Source organism: Bombyx mandarina, chromosome 11 (assembly GCF_030267445.1).
Source record: "Bombyx mandarina strain Sakado chromosome 11, ASM3026744v2".
Lineage (NCBI taxonomy): Eukaryota > Metazoa > Arthropoda > Insecta > Lepidoptera > Bombycidae > Bombyx > Bombyx mandarina.
The window spans coordinates 1675974-1702119 of NC_143218.1; the positions used below are offsets into that span (position 1 = coordinate 1675974).

General features: G+C 41.9%; 2 protein-coding genes across 3 annotated transcripts in view; one reads left to right on the plus strand and one right to left on the minus strand.

Annotated features, from left to right (window-relative positions):
* PAPLA1 (Phosphatidic Acid Phospholipase A1) overlaps nt 1-26146 on the plus strand; it is a 98053-nt gene that overhangs the window by 9335 nt on the left and 62572 nt on the right.
* LOC114246601 (uncharacterized) overlaps nt 1-26146 on the minus strand; it is a 48950-nt gene that overhangs the window by 3051 nt on the left and 19753 nt on the right. For both annotated transcript variants that reach the window (XM_028179208.2, XM_028179207.2), the window contains exons 3-19: nt 24499-24622; nt 23403-23636; nt 18104-18201; nt 15217-15381; nt 14198-14320; nt 13064-13183; nt 11924-12053; nt 11435-11558; nt 10895-11046; nt 5586-5682; nt 4727-4857; nt 4415-4596; nt 2833-2919; nt 1987-2084; nt 1668-1771; nt 694-873; nt 87-257 (exon numbers count right to left, since the gene is read on the minus strand). In XM_028179208.2, the coding sequence (XP_028035009.2) occupies nt 87-257; nt 694-873; nt 1668-1771; nt 1987-2084; nt 2833-2919; nt 4415-4596; nt 4727-4857; nt 5586-5682; nt 10895-11046; nt 11435-11558; nt 11924-12053; nt 13064-13183; nt 14198-14320; nt 15217-15381; nt 18104-18201; nt 23403-23636; nt 24499-24622 (2320 nt within the window). The remainder of the gene's footprint in view (nt 1-86; nt 258-693; nt 874-1667; nt 1772-1986; nt 2085-2832; nt 2920-4414; nt 4597-4726; nt 4858-5585; nt 5683-10894; nt 11047-11434; nt 11559-11923; nt 12054-13063; nt 13184-14197; nt 14321-15216; nt 15382-18103; nt 18202-23402; nt 23637-24498; nt 24623-26146) is intronic.

Sequence of the window (26146 nt, forward strand, 5' to 3'; positions counted from 1 at the left end):
AGTTAAGTTGTCCCTCGCGATTCTATATTCTGTGGCGTGTTGCTATTAGAGATTCTGATGCTTTCGGAACTAATGTGCAATCTCACCAGAGATATCGACGACGTAGCTATTCGTATTCCCGGAGGCGTCAACAGCGTTGACCAGCATCCTGGGAGCGCAACACGTGGCTCTGTACGTCGCGGTCACTTGGTCCCTCGTCCCGGAGATGAAGTTCTCGTACGTCAACCCGATAGGCGACGAGGAGAGGCGCAGGAGCCCTGCGGAGTTTGCAATACGTATTTGAGTGTCGGACCAACAAGATCTTTTCCGGCGATTTCGAATGAGACTTTCGTTCGCAATGTTTCACCGCAGATATGTATTAGTCAGAATTTCGGGTTATTTTCGGGGATTAGAAGAATCAGATCTGGATTACTGAGCACCGATGTGTTATTGGGTTTGAAGAGAGGACTGTGGTCATATGATAAGGACCTTGACTCACAAGGATAACGGAAATCGTGTTGGGCTGTATATGGATTTAAGCACCCCCTTAACACTCGGTGATATAAAAATGTATGTCGGACATACGTGCCATCGATAGGAATGTACAATAAAGGATTCCTAGAGCATGTTATACAGACTGATACATAAATACACAAAGGTGGGTACAAAGATATAACGCGGACTCTTGCTTTGGATATGGTGTAAAGTTTCTACCTGATTCAGAGTCTCTGGCGATGATGGTGGCGCTCCAAACATACTGCGCGCAGTCCTGACCAGTCCTTCCTATGCACGATCCTTGGAACACGTGACTGACTTCCGGTGCCAAAACATCGTTTACCGTTTCTCCGGTGTTGATGACGTAAACGTGTGCCGATATCGACACTGGTTCAGTACCTAAGAGCAGAAAGAGACGGCTATATTCGTTTGGAGCTACTTCTCGTTTTCGTAAGCCTTCCAAGAGATGTGTTCCAATTAAATCATACTAATCTAGGATTTTACGCTTTGCTATGAGCAACGGGAACATAACACAAGATAAATTAGTGTACTGCGATACTGAATGCTAAATCTTTAACAAGAACACTGAAATCTAGCTCTTGTACGCCGATACAATTAATTGACCACTATATCATATCGTCGACATAAAATGTTTAATTAATTGTTGACCACAAGGAATCGTCCTAGAGTGAAGATCCGAATCCGGCAACGCCCGAACCTCAATATACAATCGAGGTTCTTTGTATTTAAACAAACATAAACTGGAAAAGATATTTTATTGTTCACGATTTATATTTGTAACTATTCACGAAACGTATTAAGCTATTGCATAGCTTTTATCGCGGGCTTTGAGCGCGGCGATCGAATCAAGAAATTCCGTAACGAAAATTAAACTTAACAGTCCCCCCTCCGCCTACCACGTAGCTCGCGTTCAACAGTCACACGTTGCACTTGTGTAGTGTTTGTGAATAAGCGCGCGGCGTGACGTCGCACTGCATGCGCATCATGAAAAAGTGTGACCATCTCTCTCTCTCGCGCGGTCTATCTTATGAATGTGAAGGGGACAGTTAATGTTTTGCTTTTGTTAATGTTTATAAATATAGCGTGGTCTTTAAAGAGACGTTGTGCTAATGCGTTAATACCGAATCGTTGATCCCATTTGGAATCACAGTTGGATTGGCCAATATTCTCACCGTATGCTGTAAAGGTGATAAGATCTCTGGTTCCCGGTTGAGCGTTTGTCGGTATCGTCGCGCTAACAATCACATTTGCCGTCTGGCCGGACGTCAGGAGTTGCCTGCAAATTATTTCGTTATTCAATTCCATTGTTTTGGCTTTTAACGAGAATTTACATATAATATTAAAGGTATCTGTAATGTAAAAAGCAAATAACTATTGCATTGTAAGAGAGCTTCTTGGAAAATAAATTTCTCATGTCTATAAAGCCATTCTTGGTCCATTGGAGGTTCTTAAGCTGAGTCATGCTCATCTCACCTAACAAATAGTACTTACGCAGCCGGACTGATTCCCGTTAGAAGCCTAAGTTCACCGACCGCTCCAAATGTAAATCTCACCGATTGCTCTCTGTAGTTGGTGACTTCGAAATGTAACTGAAAATACAAATGAATAATGTCGTATAGGAGATTTGGTTGTAATCATTGCTTAAATCAAGGAATAAAAAATTGTATGCAAAAATATTGAGATTCTTCATAATGATATGCGTTAGTTTGTCAAAGTTCTTCTTTTCTGATAGGTAACGCTAAATGCTCATTATGTTTGACTTCGTGGAGTAGTAGCTCAATTAAGGCGGGATACAACAGGGGCAGTGATAACAATCTGCCCGTCATCATGGTTTTTGTATCTCGAGTGTCGAAGTGTGGGCAACTATTATAATTAAATGTCAAAATTGTGGTAAGGACTCTTTAAATAGCGTTAATAATTAATTTTCAATTTGCTCACTACGGGTTTCGTCTTTGGAATTATGTAACACTAGCTGTTATAAGCGGCTTCGCTCGCGTGGTCAATGAAATGCGGTTTGATTAATTTTTCGAAAATGTCTCGTAATTTTTATAAACTGTTTCCCGTGAGAATATGTTTTTTCGGGATGAAGGGTAGCCTAATAATCATGACAATACGTTGCTTCGTTTCGACGTGAAAGAAGTACAAACAAACAAACTTTCAAATTTATCATATTAGTATGGAAGTTATATAAAAAAAGACAAGTATATAATAAAAGTAAAGGCCGTTGTGTTTGTGCCCCGAGTTTACGGCTCATTTTCTCATCGTTGGTCGACTTATACATTAACGATGACGACACCCATCCGGTTTCGATACGATTTTAAAATAAAGTAAATTAACCTGTAGATTATCTCCCGGTGCTCCATAAAGGGTAGTTCTCAGTCCAATCTGTACCGCAGTCAGAAGGGCACCTCTCTGATTCATCACCTGAAAGGAATCGTCAATATAAATTATTGCATTTAATGCGATTAGCAAAAGATTTCCATGACAAGCTTTTGTAATAAACACTCCGACGTGAATGCCTTTGTCAATTGCGAGAGACATGATTGGATTGATAAAGCCGTTTTAATCTAAACCCATTGAATTTTAATAAATGTACGGCTGAAACTGAGAAGGATGTGAGGGCTTGTGGAATCTTCAACGTCATAACTCAAGGTCTTTTTCCAAGTGCCTTCCCGTGGCTCACTCTCGCCAATGAAACCTCATGGTTTCCGCGGCCAAGGACTAGAGTCGGACCCGCCGCACTGTACTGACTCGCGCCTAGCAAAGCGACTTAAATGTGTAGCTGCTGTGTAGGTTTTTAATGCATTAAAAAGGGGACCTTATCCAACACCGAAATACATATTTTTGTCGGGATTCAAAGTTACGTGTATTTTCAGCTGCTTAGTCGATTTGTCAAGGCGGAGGTCGGTATTAATGTTGCGATGTCCATGGGCCAAGAGGACCGAGATAGTGTTCATTTAAAAAAAAAATATTAAGTAATCGATGTTTTTTAAACCTTTCGCGACATTGAAATGAAGGCTCCTTAAAAACCGGCTCTGAATGTGGTTCGGTAATAATGTTCGTAATATTGCACCAATATATTGACGTTATACGAAAGTTTTATGCGTAATATTTACATTCACATCGTAATGATAGGTGTATTGAGAGTACTAACATTAGAATTCTTGATTAGAAATTTAGATGTTGTATAGTGGATGAGGTAACAGCGCTCGACCTTTTTTTTTTTTTTATTGCTTAGATGAGTGGACGAGCTCACAGCCCACCTGGTGTTAAGTGGTTACTGGAGCCCATAGACATCTACAACGTAAATGCGCCACCCATCTTGACCTATTGATGTCTGTTTGCGCTAGAGATTTGGACTGTCGGAACCTTTTCTGATTGGTGTCAGTCAATGTATGAAAAAAAAACCTATGTATGCTATATATATCCCAGTTCGCACTCTCTCTCTCTCTCTCTCTCTTCAGCCGGTCCCTCATTGCTGAAGATTGTGACTCCGTTTGATTTCGTCAACTAGCTGTCTCCATCGATCCCGTTCTGTAGCTTGGTGGAGTGCGTCGCTGACAGGCATTTTACGGTTCGCACAAACAGCCCAATAATATAAACGTAAAATCGGTAATAGACGTTTTATTCCGTATCAATCACATTCAACAAGTCAAAGAATACCGGTATTTTCATTGTCTGTCTACGATGAGTCGAGTTCAACGTACGACTTAACCCATAGATACAGCCCATTGAGTTTCTCAACGAATCTTCTCAGTGGGTCGCGATTCCGATCCGGTGGTAGATTCAGCGATGTACTGCTCTTGCTAGGGCCAATGTTAGCAATCTCTCTCAGGTTGAGCACGTGAGCTCACACCTACCAGTTTGAGAGTACCTCGAATAGCCGCTTAGGTTACCAAAAAGTAGATGGAGAAATTACCTGTGACACAATTCTGCTCGTAGTAATGTTGCTTGTGAAGCGAAGAGTCTCGTGATTTTGGAGATTTTCGTTTTCGACCCTCTCGAGGTCGTTGACTGCATCGGGAAAGACGACGGCCGCCGATCGTCCGGTCCGGGCTTCCGGCCGGCGCAACGGACCGGCCAGACGGACGAATGGTTCGCCTGGAATTGGATTAAGAGTTCAGCATGCAATGTATGCGTCGAATGTTACTTTAACGTATAATGATGCGTTCTGACTGTGCTGTTAGGGGGGTATGCGTAGAATGATTAATAATAGCAGAAAAAATCTTACCACCAACATCCCTGCCGATTATTTTCACGTAATTCTTGTTCCCCTTAATGCTTGGCATAACAACGTCGGCCATCAGCTCCGTCGATAGATCCCTCTGGTCTACGGGTTCGTCTCCGACCATTGGCTGGTAGCTGGAATGGGAGATGAAGAGATGGAAATAACCATTTTTTTTGTGTAACTCTACGATTAACCATTTCGGTGGTGCGCTGTTATAGTTAACGCCCCTGACTTGTGAGCCCAGAATCGATCTCCGCATCGGGCAAACATTCGTGTGATGAACAGGCTTATTGGCTCTTGATATATGTGCAAATTCAAACGCATAGAAGTACGTATATCAGTATTTTGTGCCTTTAGTACAGGAATTCTTAGTTTTCGGGACAGATGCCTGAAAGTGATTCGACGGAGGGTAGTTTTTTTTTTTTAATTTTCATTACTTTCTCTTAGGGTTAGATGGTTGTTTATCAGCGTATCTGGTGCTGATCGTATACTAGAGTAAGGTGAATGCAGCCCCAATACAATCATAGATAGGTCATTAAATTGAAGGAAACATATCGAGGGGTGAAGGGCTGTTTGGTTTAAGTGTTATTTTTGCAACTTTATAGGAGAACCATTTAAAGTTCATACATTTGAAAAAATATAAATACAAAAAAAAAAAGCTTCTTGAGCTATTTGAATGGAGTAAACTTAATTGAAGTTCTAATTAAAAACGTCGAACTGTTGATGCTGATTACAAAGATAAATGTCGCGTGTTAAGCGAAATCGCGCTTAAACCGAATAGCCTTTCAACTCTCGACATCATTCTCAGTCACAAAGGGTGATGCTCCCCAGCAGGGAAGACCATCCTGCCTGATGGGCCTACCTGAAAGGTAAATTGGCCAGTTCAGTTCCGTATTCGTCGACAATCAGCGACTCTCTCACGCTTGCCACGGGTCCGGTCACACGCAGCTTCAGCATATCTGGAGAGGACAGAGGAAAGAGTAGAGTAGCTTTCGGTTTTTTTAAATCGAAATTCCAGAGTCGATTAAACCGGAAGTTTTGCTAACACTGGCTCTAGCAAGAGCAGTGCTTCGCTGAATCTACCACCGGATCAGAAACGCGACCCACTGAGAAGATCCGGCGAGAAACTCAGTGGGTTGTGTCTATGGGTTAATTTACTCGTCGAGCCCTTCGTCGCAAGCGACGGGTTCGGCGAGGACGGTGACCAGTGCTTGAGATACCTAAAAGCACCATTAATAGATCGGGAGGATCCGTAATGTGGGGCCTCCGTGATGGCAGATTTTTTCCTTTTTAGTTGACACTTATCATTATATTCGGGTAATTGACACTATGTTTTTGTAAATTGCAGCCTATGTGTTACTCTGATGTGTAAGCTTTGCGTCATATTTATTTATATCGAATCTAGAAGCCCAAAAAATAATTTTCAAGCTTTTAGCTCTAAAAATGACGATAATTCGTTACACTTTTTTATCCCCCCCTTTTAACCCTTTACAACCCTTTTTTCGCATTAAAACGTCGTCTATGTCGTTTCCCAGGCCATCTGTGTACCAACTTTCATATAAATCGGTTCATTAATTTTGGGATGAAAGCGAGACAGACAGACACAGCTACTTTCGCATTTATAATATTAGTATGGATTTGTTGTTCTCTATAAATGCTTATCGCTTTAGTTCGAGGTTTCCTTAGATGATAACCTTAGATAACCTCAGCTTGTTCTATGTCATTTCCTTATTGGTGACGTGTTTTATATTCGGTTTGCATGTATGTGCTTTAAAAATACAGACCTTAGAACTCATATCTCGAGGTAAGTGGGGGGGGGTGGTGGTGGCAGGATTACGTGTCGTGAGTCCGCGCGGGTAGGTACCACCGCCCTGCCTGTTTCTGCCCTGAAGCAGTAATGCGTTTCGGTTTGATGGGCGGGGCGGTTGTTGTATTGAAAAAGCGGAGACCTTAGAACTGATATCTCAAGGTGGGCGGCGGCATTTACATTGTAGATGATAGACATCCATAGCCCATAGAGGGCTCCGGTAACCATTTAACACCAGGTGGGCTGTGAGCTCGTCCACCCACCTAAGCAATAAAAAAATTAAAAACATCCAGAGAAGTAGAGAAAACAATATTTTTCATCACACGAATGTTTGCCCGATGCGTGAATCGAACCCACGACCCACGGCGCGACAGTCGGGGCGCTAACTACTGCGCCACGATTCTTTTATACTAACTATACTTGGTTCTAAAATCCCGATCAGAAGCTTCGGGATACAAAAAAGTAATAGATCATTTTAACTTTCGGCCCGAAATAATTTTTTTATTAAAATTTGAACTTCCATTTCGCTCTCATAGATTTTAAATAACTGTAATTATTAAGTAGTCGTCCAAGTAACGGATGTCTTTGCGTATTTAAAATAGTTTATGTTGTATGTGGCCAAAAGTGCCGTTTCCCTGTGCCGGAACCGGGAAAGAAAAACGCTGACGTCATACGTAATGCAATGTTTATTCGTCGAGCTAAGCGTTTGGCGTTGCTAGTTGGCTATTTCGTGAACCCGCAATGAAATACAAATACAGATGTCACCCTCGCTCTTTGACCGCGCGCGTCATTTGAATTTCATTACTACGCAATGTAATGCAAATTCAGTTTTGTTTTCTTTCTAATACGTTTGTTTTAATGCATCATACCATTTGTCCCGTTTTTTTATATTTTATAAGATACAGTCTTAAAATTATGACGGTACATGTCATTTTTGTACAGCAATCATCAAAATCAGCTATGATTGCCTTGAGTTTTATCGTTGAAGAAAAAAAAAAGCGTTTGACATATAGATATACACACATCTTTGTTCTATTTCTAATCTGCATTATTTTTTAATTAAGATTAGATTATTACATGATCGTATTTTAAACATCAAGTCGTAATTATATTATTTATTGACATTTGCAATTGATAAGTAATGTTTAGTTGTGTCCAAGGCTCGGTTGATTACGCATCTCGTGTTTAGTGGTACGAAGTGAAGTTGTGTTTTTCCTCGAAGGGGTTCGAATGTGATTATAAAAAAAATCTAGTTAAAAATCGAATAAAATTACTAACACATGTACGTATAGTACGTGTATAATGTATTTCGGATGTCTTTGCTGTCGAAATGACCGGAAAAAAAAAACAAAAAAAACCTAGTCGTAAAAAGTAAAATATCTATGAGAGACACAAAAATTAAAACTTCTTTCCAATTTCGAATTAGCTCTTCCGGAACCCGCTGCGTCGCGTCGTTGCCTCAAAAAGGCGGTAATATTTGCGAGTTCGATTTTTAAATATGACGCTTAGTGGTTTGCAACTGTAACGGTTGCAGTATTTCGGAAGTAAGTTTTTAGCGCTGAATGCAACGTATAAACATTATTAATGCGGAATTGAAAGATTGTTTTAATATTCGTCGTTATCATCGTAGTAAGCGCGTTCCAAAGGTCGTCGGTTCAAGATCGAGGTTCCGCGACAATGTGTTTACTTGACCGCGTCTGATGGAATATAAAAATAAATAAATAATGTCTTAGTGATTAAAGAGCCAGCAGTCTCTTGTTTTTATTAAAATTCGATCATACATTATGCAAGACACACCACGAATGTACATGACCCAGAAAGAGACTAGAGAGACTACAATAAAAATATTAATTTTTCATTTGTTCGCTCAGAATGTGCAGGGGCTCTTTAAAGAAATCGCGGAGGTCGTTACCTTAATAATATTAATAAAAACATTTTGGCAGCGAATAATCGTCGTCTCATTAATACGACTTAAACGTTAAAGTGGCTCTATAACACGGGCGACCTTGATCGTGGCATGGTCGTAAAAAAAGTTTTTGTTTTTTTTTTCTTAAATTTGAAACGCAACTGTATTCACAGCCTTTTGGCTTCCTTCCGATATTTCGAAATTTATAGAATCGATCGCGTCAAGGGCGCGAGATTTGCGTGAAAATTGTACTTTTATTACTTAAAGCATTTGCTTGGGCGTTCGAAGTTCGCGAGGGTAAAATGAAAAAAAGAATATGAAAAAAAAAAGAGAAGTGCGAACGTGAATTGGATTCTCGTGCTCCTCCTTTTCAGTTTTTTTTTTGGGATCAAAGTGTCTTAAATCTTCCCTGAAATATAAATAAGACGCTAAGCATGGCGCGGTAGGGTATAAGACTTAAAATACACATACTTATTATGATCACCAATGTAATTAGCATTAGACAACATTTTTGAACAAGTGCCGAATGTTGATGAGAATCGATTCACTAAATAAAAATCGATTCCTTCGATAAATTAAATCAAGAAATTTTAACGATTATAAAAGACGCGTTACACATTTAAGTCTGTGCGATGAAAAAAAAAACGCGAGCTTCGAACTTCGAACGAGTCGTTCGACATTTAAAACCTGTCGTCGTCTCTCTTGGTTTAGTAGTGTTGGGAACGTTAATTCGATTTCGGTATTTGGTTAGTGATTCGGTTCGTATTCGAGATTCACGGCTCGCCAGGTATTGAGAGCTTGGATAGCGGTGCCAGGGTTTCGGTATCGGCTTTGAATGAGGACGGGGCGGACTTTAGTACCAACGGAATATCAACGTCGTGAGATCATAGATTGTCAATAACTATAAAATAATAACACACAACATGGAGCGGATCTAGCGTAATGGTGATGGAATTGTTGATTGAAAAATTTAAACATTAAAATTAATACGTATTAAATTGAAGCATCGCCTTTTTTCCGTATTCTCTGCTAGTATAAAGGACAATTCCAGCTACGCCCGGACTGGTACTACCGGTGTACTCACGGACTCAACCTGAGAGAATTTGCAAACACTGGCCTTAGAAAGAGCAGTGCTTCGGTGAATCTACTACCGGATCGACATTAAGACTCACTGAGAAGATCCGGCGAGAAACTTACTGGGCTGTGTCTGTGGATTAGTTCGCTCGTCGAACTCTTTAACTACGAACAAGTTTATTGCGTACGAAGCCCTAATACCGAATTTAGCGAATGCGACCGACGACACTAGAACGTTTTCGTGTTAAATTTAAAAAGCGAATACCGACCTTGACCCAGAAAAGGTGCGAAGCCATTTTTTCGGGAATCTCGGCGTTGGAATGTAACCGCAACTTCACTAAGGTTAGTGTGTTTATTGTTATTAGTATTAATATTGTGATATAGTTGCCACGATACCAATGTTATAGAGATGTGATGTTTTGCTTTTGATTTTTGTTAGGTTGGCAGTTTTGTAATTCTGTGATTTGTTTTTTTTTCTCGGTTTGATTTTATTGTATTGTGATATTGGTTTTACTAAAGTAGGTATGCTTATATTTTTTTTGTTTTGTTTGTGTTTGAATTTCGAATTTTATTCTTTTTACGTAATTAATGCGCGAATCTGTTCGTTTTTGGCGGGAATCAGCGCGTCACGCTCTGACGATGATGTATGTAATAATTTCTCGGATTTTAAACAAATGTAATAATTTGTTCTCGGACGAAAGCGCTTGAGCGGTTCGGAGAGTTTTTTTGTTTTTTCGTTTTCCGTCCGATTCTCACCTCGAAAAGGTCAATGAACCGAAGCGCTCTTCGCCTACGCGCTATTATTATTGACTTGTCCTATATATTTTTGTATGTATTTATGTCGATGGAAGAAAGTGGAATTTAATTAACTTGAAAAACCCAACTCGTATATAGGAGAGTCATAAAACTATTTCAAAAATACATAACTCAAATTATGTTTATAAAAAAGTTGAAAGTTGGTACATGACATTTGATGGAAAAAAAATAAGATGAAGAAAAATTTATTGTAGATAAAAAATAGACCTAGATCATTAGAAGCGTTTATTTTTATTTTGATACCAGAATATCGAGAAGTGGAACGCTATTTGGTTTAAAGAGATATTTTTGCAACTTTACACATGAGCCATTTAAAGTGTAGGTAACATTTGGAAAAAATAACACAATAAAAAAAAAAAAACTCATACTGCTATTTGTTTGTTAGTATCGGAAGTCAATGGAGACTTCGGCTTGTCCATGGACCACACTCGGCTAAACAGGTCGGGGGTTACACGTCTAGTTTAGACTTAACGTTAATGTCAAATCCACAGATCTCGGCTTTGTGATGTACATGGACCACACTTGGTTAAATAGGTTGGGGGTTACTCGTTTACTGGGATCGTCTTACCTGCACCGTCGGTGCCTACGTCCAGGTGGATCTGGGCCCTGGCCATGACGCAGAGCCTGTAGTCGCAGGTGTCGCAGCGGACGCTCAAGTGCCACTTCCCCATCATACCCGGCTGAGACTCCGGATCAGGGTTGGCCGGTAGAACTGATAGCCTAGAAGGGTGATTTCGTTCTTAGATCAGAACAACTGTTGTTCTTCAGTCGCTTCGAGGAAATATACAACGCTATGATCTTATAGATTATTTTTTCTATCAAGGTTCTTGTCTTCCAGCTCATTTGGAGACAAGAGTACCCACAAATCGACACTTCTTGCTTGCCGGTCTTGGCTCGTGAGATAGGCATACCGTGTCTCTCTGGATGTACCTTTCTCGAGGGTTTTCGGAACAGGGGAGCTACTAAGAAAGTCTGGTTGTGTCGTGGGCTTTGTAAGGAGACTAATTCTCTGAGTATTCTACTAATGAACTATGATTGGGGGTAGCTGCATTGGGGTTGTGTGATTTATGTGCTCGGGTGGCTTAATAAGTGGGAGAACGTAACTTACGCGTCTACGTCAGTATTGGCGCCCGGCAGTATCAGGTAGACGTCTCTCGGCGACAGGTTTTCGGTCCTCGATTCCGCCGAGAACGAGGACACGGAATCCGTGTCGTACAGGTCTATTTGCGGCGCTGTTGGGGGGGTGGAAAGATGTTAAGTCTTACGTGGTCAAAGAATCTTCCAGGCTAAGTTACGGGGTGTGAAAGTTGTGGTAGGGTATCTAGTGACACCCGCGCGGGTAGGTACCGCCGTCCTGCCCATTTCTGTCGTGAAGCAGTAATGCGTTTCGGATTGAACAGTAGGGTAGCCATTGTACTGTAAAACAATGTGAGTGGCGAAATTGATGTTCCAATGTGAGTGGCGAAATTGACGTTGCTGATATCTATGGGCACTGGTTAACCACTTACCATCTCGCATATCATCTTATCCTCACCCGACCCTGCCCTAAAGTGGGATAAGGAAATGAAGGAGAGAGAGAGAGAAAACGTTAGCTTACCATCGTTTGGAGGGTAGAGTACGGCATGTTCCACAGCTCCCTCTATGAGTACTCTCAGAGCTGTTACTCCGTTTTCAACTGTTAATCCAAGCGATATAGCTTCACCCCCTCCCCGCCGCACGAGGAGGGTCTGTGAACAAAGATATTACTTGTGCTACATACCGACTTTCTTTTTCTGGCGCTCAATAAGCAATCCTGATTGATGACGAGATGGAGGCACTTTGCTCGGGCAAGAAAGAGACGAAACGTATTTTGTTCGTTGCCGAAAGTCGAAGGTTATCTGGTCACATCTTTTCCATACCTACCTATTCCCTGGTAGCCTAGGGGGCTATTCCAGCTACGTTCTGAAGTTCAGGTGAGCTCACGGGCTCAACTTGAGAGAATTTGTTAACTTTAGCTCTACCTAGCAAGTTTCGCTGAATCTACCACCGGATTGGAATCGCGACCCACTGAGAAGATCCGGCGAGAAACTTATTGGGCTGTATCAAGTCTGTTGGATGATGAGCGAATGGAAATGCGAGTACGAGTGGGAGCGAGATGGGTGAAAAGAAGGAGATAGTGTATATGCAATTATAGAAAACAAGAGACGCAATTAAAATATGTATGCCGATTGCTGGCTGCGCGATGCGGCGCATTGCGACAAGTGTGATTGTCCGTCATCATCATTATCATCTCAGCCTGTCTACTGTCCACTGCTGAACACAGGCTTCTCCAACTGATGTCCAGTGCGGCCGGTCCGTTGCCACTTGCATCCAACGTGACCCAGCGATTATCACCAGATCGTCGGTCCATCTGGTGGGTGGCCGTCCCACACCGCGCTTAGGGTCCGTAGGGCAGTGTTATAAAAACTATCTCTTCCAGCTACCGGTTCGTTTTTATCTAGATCTAATTCCGACAAAAGACACGGCAAGTAGCACGTTGTTTACTTATTTGCAACACCCACAATGGAAGAACTATGCGTTTTTTTTTTATATTGCCATTGTGGGCAGACGAGCATACGGTCCAGCTGATGGTCAGTAGTTACCGTCGCCTATGGACTACGGCAAGGCCAGGGGCAGAACCAAACCGATGCCTACATGCCAAGTCGCTGCTTCGTCTTCTTATCTAAAACCGTGAATGAGGAATATTCAAGGCTTTTACATCGTATCTGTACTTTTCTAGTTCGCTGATTAATCTTCCTTGTCGTCCTTGATTGAAGATCGCTCGGTTCCAAGATGGCGAGTCGTCCTCCGTGGCTAGATTTTCCGCTCCGTCTAGGTCCTAAAAAAAATTGCGAGGGTACGTTGAAATTAAACACGCTTGCGACGTCGTTTGTGACTGAAATGCGCGATAACCTTAGAAAATGGCAATATACCTTGACGTGGTTGTATTAAACAAGGCGGCTAAAAGATTTATTTATTCATTTTTATTTCGGTCTTTTTACAAATGAACCTATATACCAAAATATTTGTTAGGTATTAATAATATAAGCTTAAGTAACTTCTAGAAACAGCTACAGATCGCTGCAAACCATCATGGAATATATCCGTTTCTGGAGCATAAGCTAGCAAGCCATTGAGTAGCGAGACAGCATGAGTGTGTCGGAAAGTTAGTGGCGTGCGTGGCTCTAAGAAGCTGCCGCTGGCAACGCGTTCCTCTACACATACTTCCACGCATGTATCCATTAGGCACATATAGCGACATTGATTCCAGTGCAGTATTTATGAGTGCAGGGTTTTTTATTTATTTATTGCTTAGATGGGTGGACGAGCTCACAGCCAACCTGATGTTAAGTGGCTACTGGAGCCCATAGACATCTACAACGTATTTACGCCACGCCGCCACCCACCTTGAGATATAAGTTCTAAGGTCTCCTTATAGTTACCACGGTTGCTTCACGGCAGAAATAGGCAGGGTGTTGGTACCTACTCGCGCGGACACATTACGCAAACTATAATTTTGCGGGTTTGATTTTTATTGCACGATGTTATTCCTTCACCGTGGAAGTCAATCGTGAACATTCCTCAAGTACGTATTTCATAAGAAAAATTGGTACCCGCCCGCGGGTCATTGGGATTCTACAAGTTATTGGGGGCATCGCCACTTTACACATTTCGGCCGTGAAGCAGTAATGAGTTGCGATATGAAAAGTGTAACAGCTGTTCTATAACACACCCTTGTGATTAGAACCCGGATCTACCCGCATCGTTCGATACGAGTACACCGCCGTGCAATCAATCTTATTAGAGCCACAACCGACTCGGCTAAGGCATTCGGCATAATTGAACTACTCACCATAACCTGTGTGGAGTATGGCAAAACATCGCCCTCGGTATGCTGTGATATGTTCCTTAATTCTTGGAGCTCATTGGCCTCGTCGGCTGTCGGGATGTCCGGATTGGTCCATATCGTGTAGACCTGATGGGAAATAAGTGTTCTCCTGTTTATTGTCTCCAATTATAGTAGGTAAATAAGACAGGCACACCGCTGGGTGTTGAGCGATTACTAGAACTCATAGACATAAAAAGTCGGGTTGCAGCCTTTTAATAGTGGAGATAAAATGTAACAATTGCATTAGTACCACTTCCCTTTTCCTATACGCAATATCAGCCTGACATATTACCATTGAAACGAAAGCTCCATAGTGATACTGATTCGGTAGTGCAGTAGGCAACGCCCCAGACTACTGGTTAATCATTTGTGTGAAATGTGCTCTTTGTGTTGAATATCTATTTATATATACGGTTTTGCGGCTCACACGGTCACTGTAGAGGGAATCCTAGTTTGGGACTAGTTGACCATATGTGGGATCTGTGACCGGTTATTATTATAAATTTTTTTTTATTTTTTTTTATTGCCTAGATGTGTGAACGAGCTCACAGCCCACCTGGTGTTAAGCGGTTACTGGAGCCCATAGACATCTACAACGTAAATGCGCCACACACCTTGGGATATAAGTTCTAAGGTCTCAGTATAGTTACAACGGCTGCTCCACCATTCAAACCGAAACGCATTACTGCTTCACGGCAGAAATAGGCGGAGCGGTGGTACCTACCCGTGCGGACTCACAAGAGGTCCGACCACCAGTAATTACGCAAATTACAATTTTGCGGGTTTGATTTTTATTACACGATGTTATTCCTTCAACATGGAAATCAATCGTGAACAATTGTTAAGTACGTATTTCATTAGAAAAATTGGTACCCGCCTGCGGGATTCGAACACCGTTGCATCGCTATATGCGAATGCACCGGACGTCCTATCCTTTAGGCCACGACGACTTCAAAATTATAAAGTTATTATAATTATAATACCTTGAGTCTCTTGTCGACCAGCGTCCTCAGCGCCAGAGGCAATCTCTGGGGGTCGCCAGCTCCTTTATCGGTAATGACGAATAGAGCGCTGTCATAAGGCACCAATTTCGCTGCTGATGCCAAAGCCCTCATTGTCCCGTCGCTGGCTGTGTTCGTGTGTACACCCTGGTGCGTTGAAATACGATATATTATAATACTTAGGTCACTTGAAGCAGCTATTTCGTTACGGATCCTCCCGATCCATTAACAGTGCTTTTAGGTACCTCAAGCACAGGTCACCGTCCCCGCCAAACCCGTAGCTTGCGATGAAGGGCTCGACGAGTAAATTAACCCACAGACACAGCCCACTGAGTTTCTCGCCGGATCTTCTCAGTGGGTCGCGCTTCCGATCCGGTGGTCGATTCTGCGAAGCACTGCTTTTGCTGGGGCCAGTGTTAGCAATACTCCGGTTTGAGCCCCGTGAGCTCACCTACACGTCAAGGAGAAGCTAAAATAGCCTCTACAGTCTATCAGCATAGGTAGGAGCGAATGAGCAGCTATTGTGCATTTGTAAGGACCCTCCGAGCCTCCAAACAGGAAAGCATGATTGGCTGGTTGCAGATATAGACAGGATTATTGGTCCTACTGTGTCTAAGCTTTGGTACTAGAGCGGATAGTGTAGAAGGAGTTTTGAAAGTATCTTCGATAAGTCGAGAATACTTGCGATCATCAAAGTTTATAACTGGTTTGGTAGATAATTATGAAAATTAATGTAGTATTAGATTCAATGAACTGAATTTCTTTAAAAACGTTTAAAAGGGAAACCGAACCCACTAATAACAAGCCGAATTAATGATTAATTTTAACTTTTTTTTGTATCCTGTTAGTGCGGGTCCGGAGGTATTTTAGAGCGAAAATATATAAAACTAGCTTTTGCCCGCGACTTCGTCCGCGTGGAATAGTTACTTTGGCATAACGCTAAATTTTACCAGGGACTTCATATTTTACATTACTCAGGATTGGAACTTCATTACTGAACCGGTAGATGGCGTTGAAGAAGCTAGATTTTGAGATTTTTTGACAAACAATTTTTTAATTTCTCGTAAAAAAAAATTTTTTTTTTTCCTTATAAAAAGTATCCTATGTTACTTCTAATACCTCCAAGAATATGTGTACAAAGTTTCATGATGATCGGTTGAGTAGTTTTCGCGTGAAAGTGTAACAAGCAAACTTACATTCACATTTATATATTAGTAGGGATTATTGTATCGTCATTATCCATAATGCGCGTGCGAATTTCATCAAGTCAATCGAATGTCTGTCAAAATGTCTCTCACAAAGAAAGATCGTACGCGAATTAATAGAAGCGTTTAAAAAAGAACACCTATATCAATTTATGTTTGTACTGTGTGTTTTATAGGTCCCTAGAGGTCATGGAAGGATACGTCGCAACGTAAAATCGCACTTGGGTCGCGCGCTCGAAGTTTTAATTTTGCGTATCGATGCGCCTTTACCGTGCCTTAAAACCGCCACGCTACCTACCAGTAACATTCGACCTTACTCTCGAGAATGTAACTTAATGTATAACAAATCTTTTAGGATATAAACAGGTGTCTGTATCGAAATCGTACCGTATCTAAAGCGTTAATTCTCCGTGTCACGCAGTCAAAAGGCTGCAAACATTTGTTGGTAATGTAAAAATCTCGTTTCTCGCACCACAAAGACCCGACTAAAGACTTAAATCCGCGACCTTGGTACGTAGGTACGTAAGTAACGTAAAAATGCACCGAGACATGTATTTCTGTTCCGATATCACGTGGTATCAGTAACAAAATCGCATGCGATCGTCACGTAACGTTTTGAACGATAAGCTGTATTGTTAGCATTGATGATGCCGTAAATAAGAGCTCACGTTAGAACTGCCACGAAATCAATGGCATCTTCTTTTTATAAGGCTTATACTTTTCGCTTGTCAAGAGCGCTCTAGGATTGGACGCTTGACACATTCAACATCTCTTCATCTTGCTTATCTAACTGCCAGTAGTCTCGAAGAGGTGTTCTGGCTTCATTCGGTGGGGGAGCTTAGCTTGGTCTCAGAGAACTTGCTAACATTAGCTCTAGCAAGAGCAGTGCTTCTCTGAATCATTTTTTTTTTATGATTGAAAGATTACTGGTGGCCCGGAGGCCTTTCCAGCTTCATCAGGACAGGTGGGCGAGCAAAGGTTCAGCTAGGAGGGGTGGGATTTGCTAACAACTGCCCGAGCGCCTCCGAAGGAGACCTAACAACTCAAGAGCATTTGCTGCAATCTACTACCGGATCGGAATCGCGACCCACTGAGAAGATCCGGCGAGAAACTCAGCGGGCTGATGCATGGGTTAGGTTGCACGTCGACCTCTTTGTCGAGTTCGACGAGTACGGTTACCGGGGCTCCTCAGCCTGCTCCTAGTGTTAGAGCTGAAGGTATCTAATGCAAGAGTTATTGGATCTCTCTGAATCTATCTATCTAAATCGCGACCCACTGAGAAGATCCTCCGAGAAGTTTCTGACGGCTGTTTGTAGTCTTGAACAGTATCGAGCTCATTTTTCCCGATGATCTTCTAAAAAGCGACTACAGGTATTATCGAAGAATGTGCGGCAGTTTTCAACCACCATCCTGCTTATTTCTGCAGCGAAATACAATTGAGATTTCCTGCGCATAGCCGCAAAGAAGGTGGTGGCATTTACGTTGCGATGTCTTTTTGCTTCGTCAACCACTTAACATAGGATGGAGCATGAGTTGGGTCACTTATTTGAGCGATAAAACAAAAAAAAAACAAGGTCCGCATTCTCTTCCTCACTCCGCGCGTCTCCGGGAGGTTGATACACACTATCCAACAATAGGCATTCATTTAGATTCAAAACGCGTACCTGATATTTTAGCATGAGCTTGGATAGTGCTTCAGATACCTCGCGGTCCTTTGTCGAGGCCGAGCTGTGAAGATTGTGTCTCGATCTCCAGCTTATTCCTGTAAAAAAACAAGGCTTTTATATGGTAAATGAAAATCGAAATGCTTACGGCTCCAGAGATGGGTCTAATGTTGACAGATATTACAGAATACAGTTAGGAGTTGAGATTTTTTATTACTTGGATGGGTGGACGTGCTCACGACCCACCTGTTGTTAAGTGATCACCGGAGCCAATAGACACCTACAACGTAAATGCCGCCACCTACCTCGAGACGTAAGTTCTAAGGTCTCAGTGCTTTACAACGACTGCTCCACCATTCAAACCGAAAGGCATGCTTCACGGCAGAAATAAGCAGGGTGGTGGACCTACCCGTGTAGACTCACAAGACGTCCTACTACCAGTAAAAGTTGATTGAAGATTGGGTTTTTCTCTCACGATTCTTCTTTTTCTTCATGCTCTTGTTCCATATTATGTTAGACTGGCGCAGCATGTCCTCTTGTCAGCGCAGGGATTTGGCATGGGTCTTTGAGTTATTAATGATAAGGGCAAGATGAAGATATGTCAAATAATAGCCGGACGTTCGTGGTCCTGTTCTATGGACCTATTCTATATATGTGCGTTATTTTCCCCTACCTATTCGCTGGTAATGTGAGGGGCTATTCTTTTTTTTAATTTTTTTTTATTGCTTAGTTGGGTGGACGAGCTCACAGCCCACCTGGTGTGAAGTGATTACTGGAACCCATAGACATCTACAACGTAAATGCGCCACCCACCTTGAGATATAAGTTCTAAGGTCTCAAGTATAGTTACAACGGCTGCCCCACCCTTCAAACCGAACCGCATTACTGCTTCACGGCAGAAATAGGCGGGGTGGTGGTACCTACCCGTGCGGACTCACAAGAGGTCCTACCACCAGTAATGTTACAGTTACGCCCGGACGGGTGGGTGAGCTCACGGGCTCAACCTGAGAGAATTTGCCAGCACTGGCCCTAGCAAGAGCAGTGCTTCGCAAAATCCTCAATCGGCTACTAATATTTTTGTAACTTCGCTCTGATATCTTGTCCGGTACATTAACAGGATAGAAAATAATCCTATTTTAAAATTTATGCCTCGAATACTTTATATGGCATCACATTTCTATTCGCGAAACTGTTATTATCGAGACGAAAGCGAACAGCCCTGATTACGAAATCGGTTCTCAAAGTGTCCACTTTCTTTTTAATCGCTGTTTTTTTTCTTTTTCTTTTTCCGTTTCTTTGTCGCCGTTATGTGCCCACACCAGCCAGCCATTCGTTATTGGAGCAGAAAATTCATTTACATAACGCAGTTATTGCGTTCTCTCGGCAAGGTCGATGCGAGTGCGAATCTAGAAGTGTCTGTGTATTGTCATTTCAGATGTTTAAGATCGAACGTTGGTCCAACGTTTGGCATACGTGTAGTCAAGGGGACGGGGCGTTGGCTTCATCGGTTTGAGGTTCGGTCGAGGAAATTGGAGGCTAGCGTCGATGGTTTTCTGTTTAGAATTGTAGGGTTTGCCCTAATCCAAATAGATCTCTTTAGGGCGTGAAGAGGTTAGTGGTGGCTTCAGAATCCGCCGACCCCTTCGCGACTGAGGTCCCGACAGATTCGAGGGACCAAAGAAACTTAGCTTCGGGACTAACGCTAATTTGTTACCTCTGTGAGATTGCTTTATACGCGTCGTGGTTCGTAAAATTTCGGTGTTAATCCTTTATTTATTTGATAATTGATGCTTACGCCCCAAACGCTCGTGGATTAATGGTTAGACGCCCGGTCCACGCTTAAAACGCTCTTGGCCTGATGGTTAAGACGCCCTGTGTATTCGGACCGAGCGATGCCAAGGAGCCGGCGTTCGAATCCCGCAGACGAGTACCGATTTTTGTAATGAAATAATTATAATTCGCGATTATTATAATTGGTCTATACGACTGAGATGTCTATTGGCTTTGTTAATCATTTAACAGCAGGTGGATCGTGAGCTAGTTCATCCGTTGAAGAAGACAAAAAGCCACCTCCGTCTCAGAACTTTTGGTGAAAATAATCGGATATCTATAGCATAGCTTGCACACCCTGTATCCTGTCGCACTCAGAGCTTGAGACAGGACATCCAAATTTTGTGCTGTACTGGTTCATCCTTTGCCCTGGGAACGCAAGAATGCTCAGCTGCCGTATTGAACGAGATGCTGTTACCTATCCGGACGGGCTGTCAGTACGCTCGAACCTCAGGCAATAATCAGTTGAAGAAGTCAGTCCCTTTCGCGAGACGATCTTCTTTGTTGTACCACAATCGATGCGTTTCTGATTAGTATTCGCGTCACGGAGTGCGTCACGCGCGCATCAATCTACATTATCCATTGTTTGTTGATTGTTGTCGTGTGTAGCCCTGTTCGCTAATTAAATCGCACATATGATCAATGGCTAAGTACTGAATTCGTGTGTGATCGTGATTAAATTTGAAGCAAACAAAACCGGTATGCGATTTTGGGCTGCAAACGAGGTAAGCGTCGTGGCCTAGTAGATAAGACGGCTGGTCGTGTGCAGGGCTCTTATCGAGCGATGCGACCGTGCCTGTGTTCGAATCTCGCTAACAGGTAACGCATTTTTTTCAAATTAAAAACATATCTGACTCGTGCTCAATCTTTAACGACGAAGGAAATGAAGCCGTGTTAAAAAAAAAAAAAAAAAGGTTTTAATCTGTGCATATCCGAGCAAATTTGCTATTCAAATTGCAATTCAGTGATTGTTCACGATGCGATGTCTATAGGATGATGATGTTTGTATATGGTCCACGCACGGATATCGATGTAACAAGTTAATAAATATTTATAAATATTTGGGTCCATTTAAATAAAAACTTCTCTTTCATTTTTTTCAGGTAAGTCAAAGTTGAGATATTTCAAGGGAGACAGACGACTGATAAACTTGGTGATGAAAGTAAGTGGCATTAAACTTTATCCTTGATATGTGATTGGTAGGATGTTTTCGTGACAAAAAATATAGAGAAATGCAGGATATTTTTTCCTACCTATTGCTAGTAACCTTTTTTTTAATTGCCCTTGTGGGCAGACGAACAAGGGGCCCACCTGATGGTGAGTGGTTACCGTCGCCCATGAACTTCAGCAATGCAACGGTAGGCAGACCCAAGCCCCTGCCCGCCGTTAACCTTAAGAAGTTGTGCTCGCTTCACCGACTTTTTTTGCGTTATTTGTACGATTAAGTTGATGGCAGTCGCGTGTAGCTTTGTCTGGCTGGAGATGCCGAGACAAAGAATGGCGAAGTTCAACTTAATTATTTATTACAAGGATTACTAATTGCTTAACTGAACGCGGGTCGCGTTTCCGTTCCGGTGGTAGATTCAGCGATGCGCTACTCTTGCTAGGGCTAGTGTTAGCAATTCTCTTAGGTTGAGCAGGTGAGCTCACCTACCAGTCCCCGCGTAGCTAGAATAACCCTTTAATTTACCAGCAATTCCGATCCGATGGTAGATTCAGCGAAGCACCGCTCTTGCTGGGGCTGGTGTTAGCAAACTCTCTCAGGTCGAGTCCGTGAGCTCACCTACCGGTCCGGACGTACTTGGAATAAATAGCCCCTTAGGCCACCAGCGACTCCGATCCGATGGTAGATACAGCGAAGCACCGCTCTTGCTGGGGTTGGTGTTAGCAAACTCTCTCAGGTCGAGCCCGTGAGCTCACCTACCCAACCGGGTGTTCTCGGAATAGCCCCTTAGCCTACCAGCGACTCCGATGAGGTAGTAGATACAGCGAAGCACCGCTTTTGCTAGGGCCAGTGTTAGCAAACGTTCTCAGGTCGAGCCCGTGAGCTTACCTACCGGTCCGCGCGTAGCTAGAATAGCCCTATAAGCTACCAGGGATTTAGATCCGATGGTAGATTTAGCGAAGCACCGCTCTTGCTAGGGCTAATGTTAGCAAACTCTCTCAGGTCGAGCCCGTGAGCTCACCTACCGGTCCGCGCGTAGCTAGAATAGCCCCTTTGGCGAACATAAATGTACCTGATATGTCGATGATGAATATTCGAGTTTGCGTTAGCGGCCATTAGATCAACGTATCCGCGTAGTTGACAATGTCCTTAACACGGATAATGACCTTGACAGTAATCGACTGCCGGCAGGCTGTGTCCGCGGGCAACACAAAAACTATGTTTCCATTGTGTTTGAAGTCAATTAAAAACGTTTCCGAGTATCTAATGATAATGAAGGGAATTATTGATCTATATATATATATATATAATATTAGTTAGCTGCTACCAGCGGTCTTGCCCGCGCGGTCAAGGTTTCAGTGTAGTTTCCCGCGGGAATAATATGTTTTTTTTTTGGGATTAAAAGTAGCCTGTCATTGACTTAAAGCTATTAATAAAAAAAACGCATCTCAATTCGTTGCTTCGTTTTGACTTGAAGCAATGACAAACAAACACACTTACACATTAATAACATTTTTTTTTCTCTCTTTTGTTTTAATGTCTCGTAGCGATCTGTTACAGTTAACAATGAGCTATTCCTTTGGCTGATTTTAATCTTTATAGTGATATAAACAAAATCAGATGTCCAGTGACATCTTCATCTTTTATTGTAAGGTTTAATTTCTACTAGAGGCCCCGCAGTAGTTGAAATTCGACTATAATTAATTGGAATTATAAGTTTGTACACTATTATGATTGTATTTTTACTTCTATAATCACAAATTTCGCCAAGACTACTCTATAAAAAAATATTAATAAAGACAAACAATATTTAAACTATTCTCAATTTGACCACAGACGTCAAGAACAAAAGTTTGACAATAAATAGTATGCATGCGTGTGTGCGTCAAATACATGGTATGTAGTGTGTGTAATTTTTTCTTTATTGATTTAATGTATCTTTTATGCATTATTTTAAAAAAATATTAGCACTGTGCACTTCTTCTCTATATTCTCTATAAGTGTGGGAAATTTCATACTTCTCCATCCGCGCAATTTTCGTAAAAAGGGATACAAAGTTTTTGTTTCACGTATTAATATATAGATTCTGTAAGGTAGGTATACTGTGCCTCCTTAATCTAGTAAACTGCACCGCTCCTATTATTACCAAAGACCAAAGAACTCGTGTCTCGAGTCGGGTGGCAGCATTTACGTCGTAGGTATCTATGGGCTTCGGTAACCACTTAACACCAGGTGGGCCGTGAGCTCGTCCACCCATTTAAGCAGTAAAAAAAGGGGTTTTAATCACATAATTTACGCACTTACCGTTTGAATCGTATCCAACAATAACAATGTCTGACACGTTGAGGCCCTCCGCGATGAGGTCGTTCCACACGGCCAGCGCCCTGCTCAACGCCATAGGCCTCAACGGCACCAGGACAGCTGCCGGCTGCCGCAGCCACGAGTCTTCGAGCCAACTTCTCAAAGTCGAACTTTTGTTTTTGTGAACCGGCTGGGGAGGGCCATTGAATTGTCTCCCCTCAGCCAAGGTTTGTTCAGCTGTGGATGAGTTCTAAATGCTTATGTTGCCCTGGTACCTTTTGATTACATTTATACGTTAACTAGCTGTACCCGTCCGCTTCGCTGGGCATTTAAATTAACTTTATCATTTCTCACCCCCACAAAGATTCTCATCATTAACGCAACTGGTGTAGAGAGTCCAACACTCATATAAATATTAACCTATCCATTAAGTACATGTATTTTCTACATGGATACCAAGTTTCAAGTTAATCGGATGCACGGTTCAGTAGTTATATCGGAACATCCGTAAAAACCACTGTAGATTTATATATTAGTATAAGCTTTTTTTTTGTTTTCAATCAAAGACAGCTTAGTTTGTCAATAGAGCGGCATGTCTTTTAGACTTTTAACTGGACTATGAATTATACTCTGTTCGAGAAAGAGTTGTATGGTATAATGCGTTCCTGGTATTATTGAACTGATTCTCGGTAATGTGACAACTCCTTTTCGTTTGTATAAATAACACAGCGGTACAGTTGCTTAGATTTATGTGCGCCTGGTAATTGTTTGTCAATTATAAACAAAAAAAATTAGTATGGTATAGTTTTATATTGGGTGTTAGGAGACCGCTTCCGAAAACGAGGACAGTTGATAGTACTAATGACACCTTTGAATGATACGACAATGAAAAAAATATACAAGTTCAGAATAAAAATATTCGAGTTAGTTTACCGAGCAATGACACCTGATCGTTGGAAGATCAATACATTTGTCGCTCATTGTTACAAAAGCATAAATTTACAAGTTTAAATCATGTAAATCAGACGTTATGTCGAAATTTAGCTGCGAAAATTTCGTCCATATGTGTCTAAAGCCTTACCGGCTCCATTAAACTTACAGCCATCGGTTTTTGGATTCTCCTGTCCGTCCAACTCCTGATCTCCATCCGATTCTGGTGCTTTAGAAGAAACGTAGTCATAGTCCTCCATCGCTCTCGTGGTAGCCAGCGAGGTTGTCTCCATCTGAAATAGGCATATGGACTCTGCTAATTATCTAGGTGCTAGGTCTTGCAGTAGGGTATTTCACTGAGTACCCATAATCGACTGTCGTCTGACCACAGCAACTTCACACATGTAATTGATTAGGAGAATTGGTAGATGGCTATGGAATGAGCTCCCCTCTACAGTGTTTCTCGAGCGCTATGACATGTCCTTCTTCAAATGAGGCTTGTGGAGAGTATTATGCGGTAGGCAGCGGCTTGGCTCTGCCCCTGGCATTGCTGAAGTCCATGGGCGAGAGTAACCACTCACCATCAGGTGAGCCGTATGCTCGTCTGATTACAAAGGTATAAAAAAAAGGTGATAGTCCAGAGTAATGTTTGTTAATGCACCGTAAATATTGAGAGATTCGTAACATAATTTGTCGGACATAAGACTGTTATAGTAGACTTAATTTCATGTCCGCTTATTAAGATTTTTTTTTCTTTTTTTGCCTGCCTATTCGCTGGTAGCCTAATTCAGCTACGCCCGAACGGGTAGGTGAGCTCACGGGCTCGACAGAATTTGCTAACATTAGCCCTAACAAGGGGTATGCTTCACAGAATCTACAACCGGATCGGAAACGCAACCTACTGAAAATATCCGGCAAGAAACTCAGTGGGTTGTGTCTATGGGTATTAAGAATTATATAGTACACATGTTCGTTGGAAAGATATTTCAAATTATAATAGTTCCCTGTAACGTGAAGAAACTCTCCAAACTCTCAAATCTCTTTCGCAGAAGGTAAATAGCGCTAATAGGATAAGCAGATAGGAATATCGGAGCTGGTACATAGGAGAAATGGTCTGGAAACGCCAATTTTACGCTCTCCAGCTTCTTGCCTACAAGTTTTGCCCTGAATCTGGTCAGTATCTCTCGGACAAACAACAAAAAAACTTCAGAGGTGTCAAGGGACACCCGGATGGAACGAAGTTCCTTTCGATTAATTAGTGAAGGAATTGTAATTTTTTTTTTTAAGTTATAATAATAAATTACGGCATTATGAAGAAGAAAAAAACAATACTATGAACTAAATTACTATTGTTGAAACGCTATCTCGAGAAACTGTACTCATTACGCGGACCAATCGGATACGAGCAATGTCACGCGATAAGCGCCTACACGTTAATTGGTCAGAATGACGGATCTAAAAAGTGTCGTGACAACTTTTCGTAAGAATTTTTTCCGTCTAGCCCCCTTTGACAACGCGCGATAAGGAACTTCGTTCCAAAAACTAAAAAAAAACAAGAGTTATTGTCATTGTCATGTCACGTAACCCATTGATTATTCAAATTAATGTTTTCTTTAAAAGCACACCCCGCATTGAAATTGTAACATTGTAAACGTTTCTTACAGACGTTTTTGGGTGTGGTTCTTTGCTTGACGTTTGTTGTTTGGCTAGCTTTAAAATTCGTCACGTTACTGTTGTAAATGAACGTACCTACGTAAAATATTAATTTTAAGTCTAGTAGTACCTCTAATGCTGTCCATTTTAATCGCACGAGATAC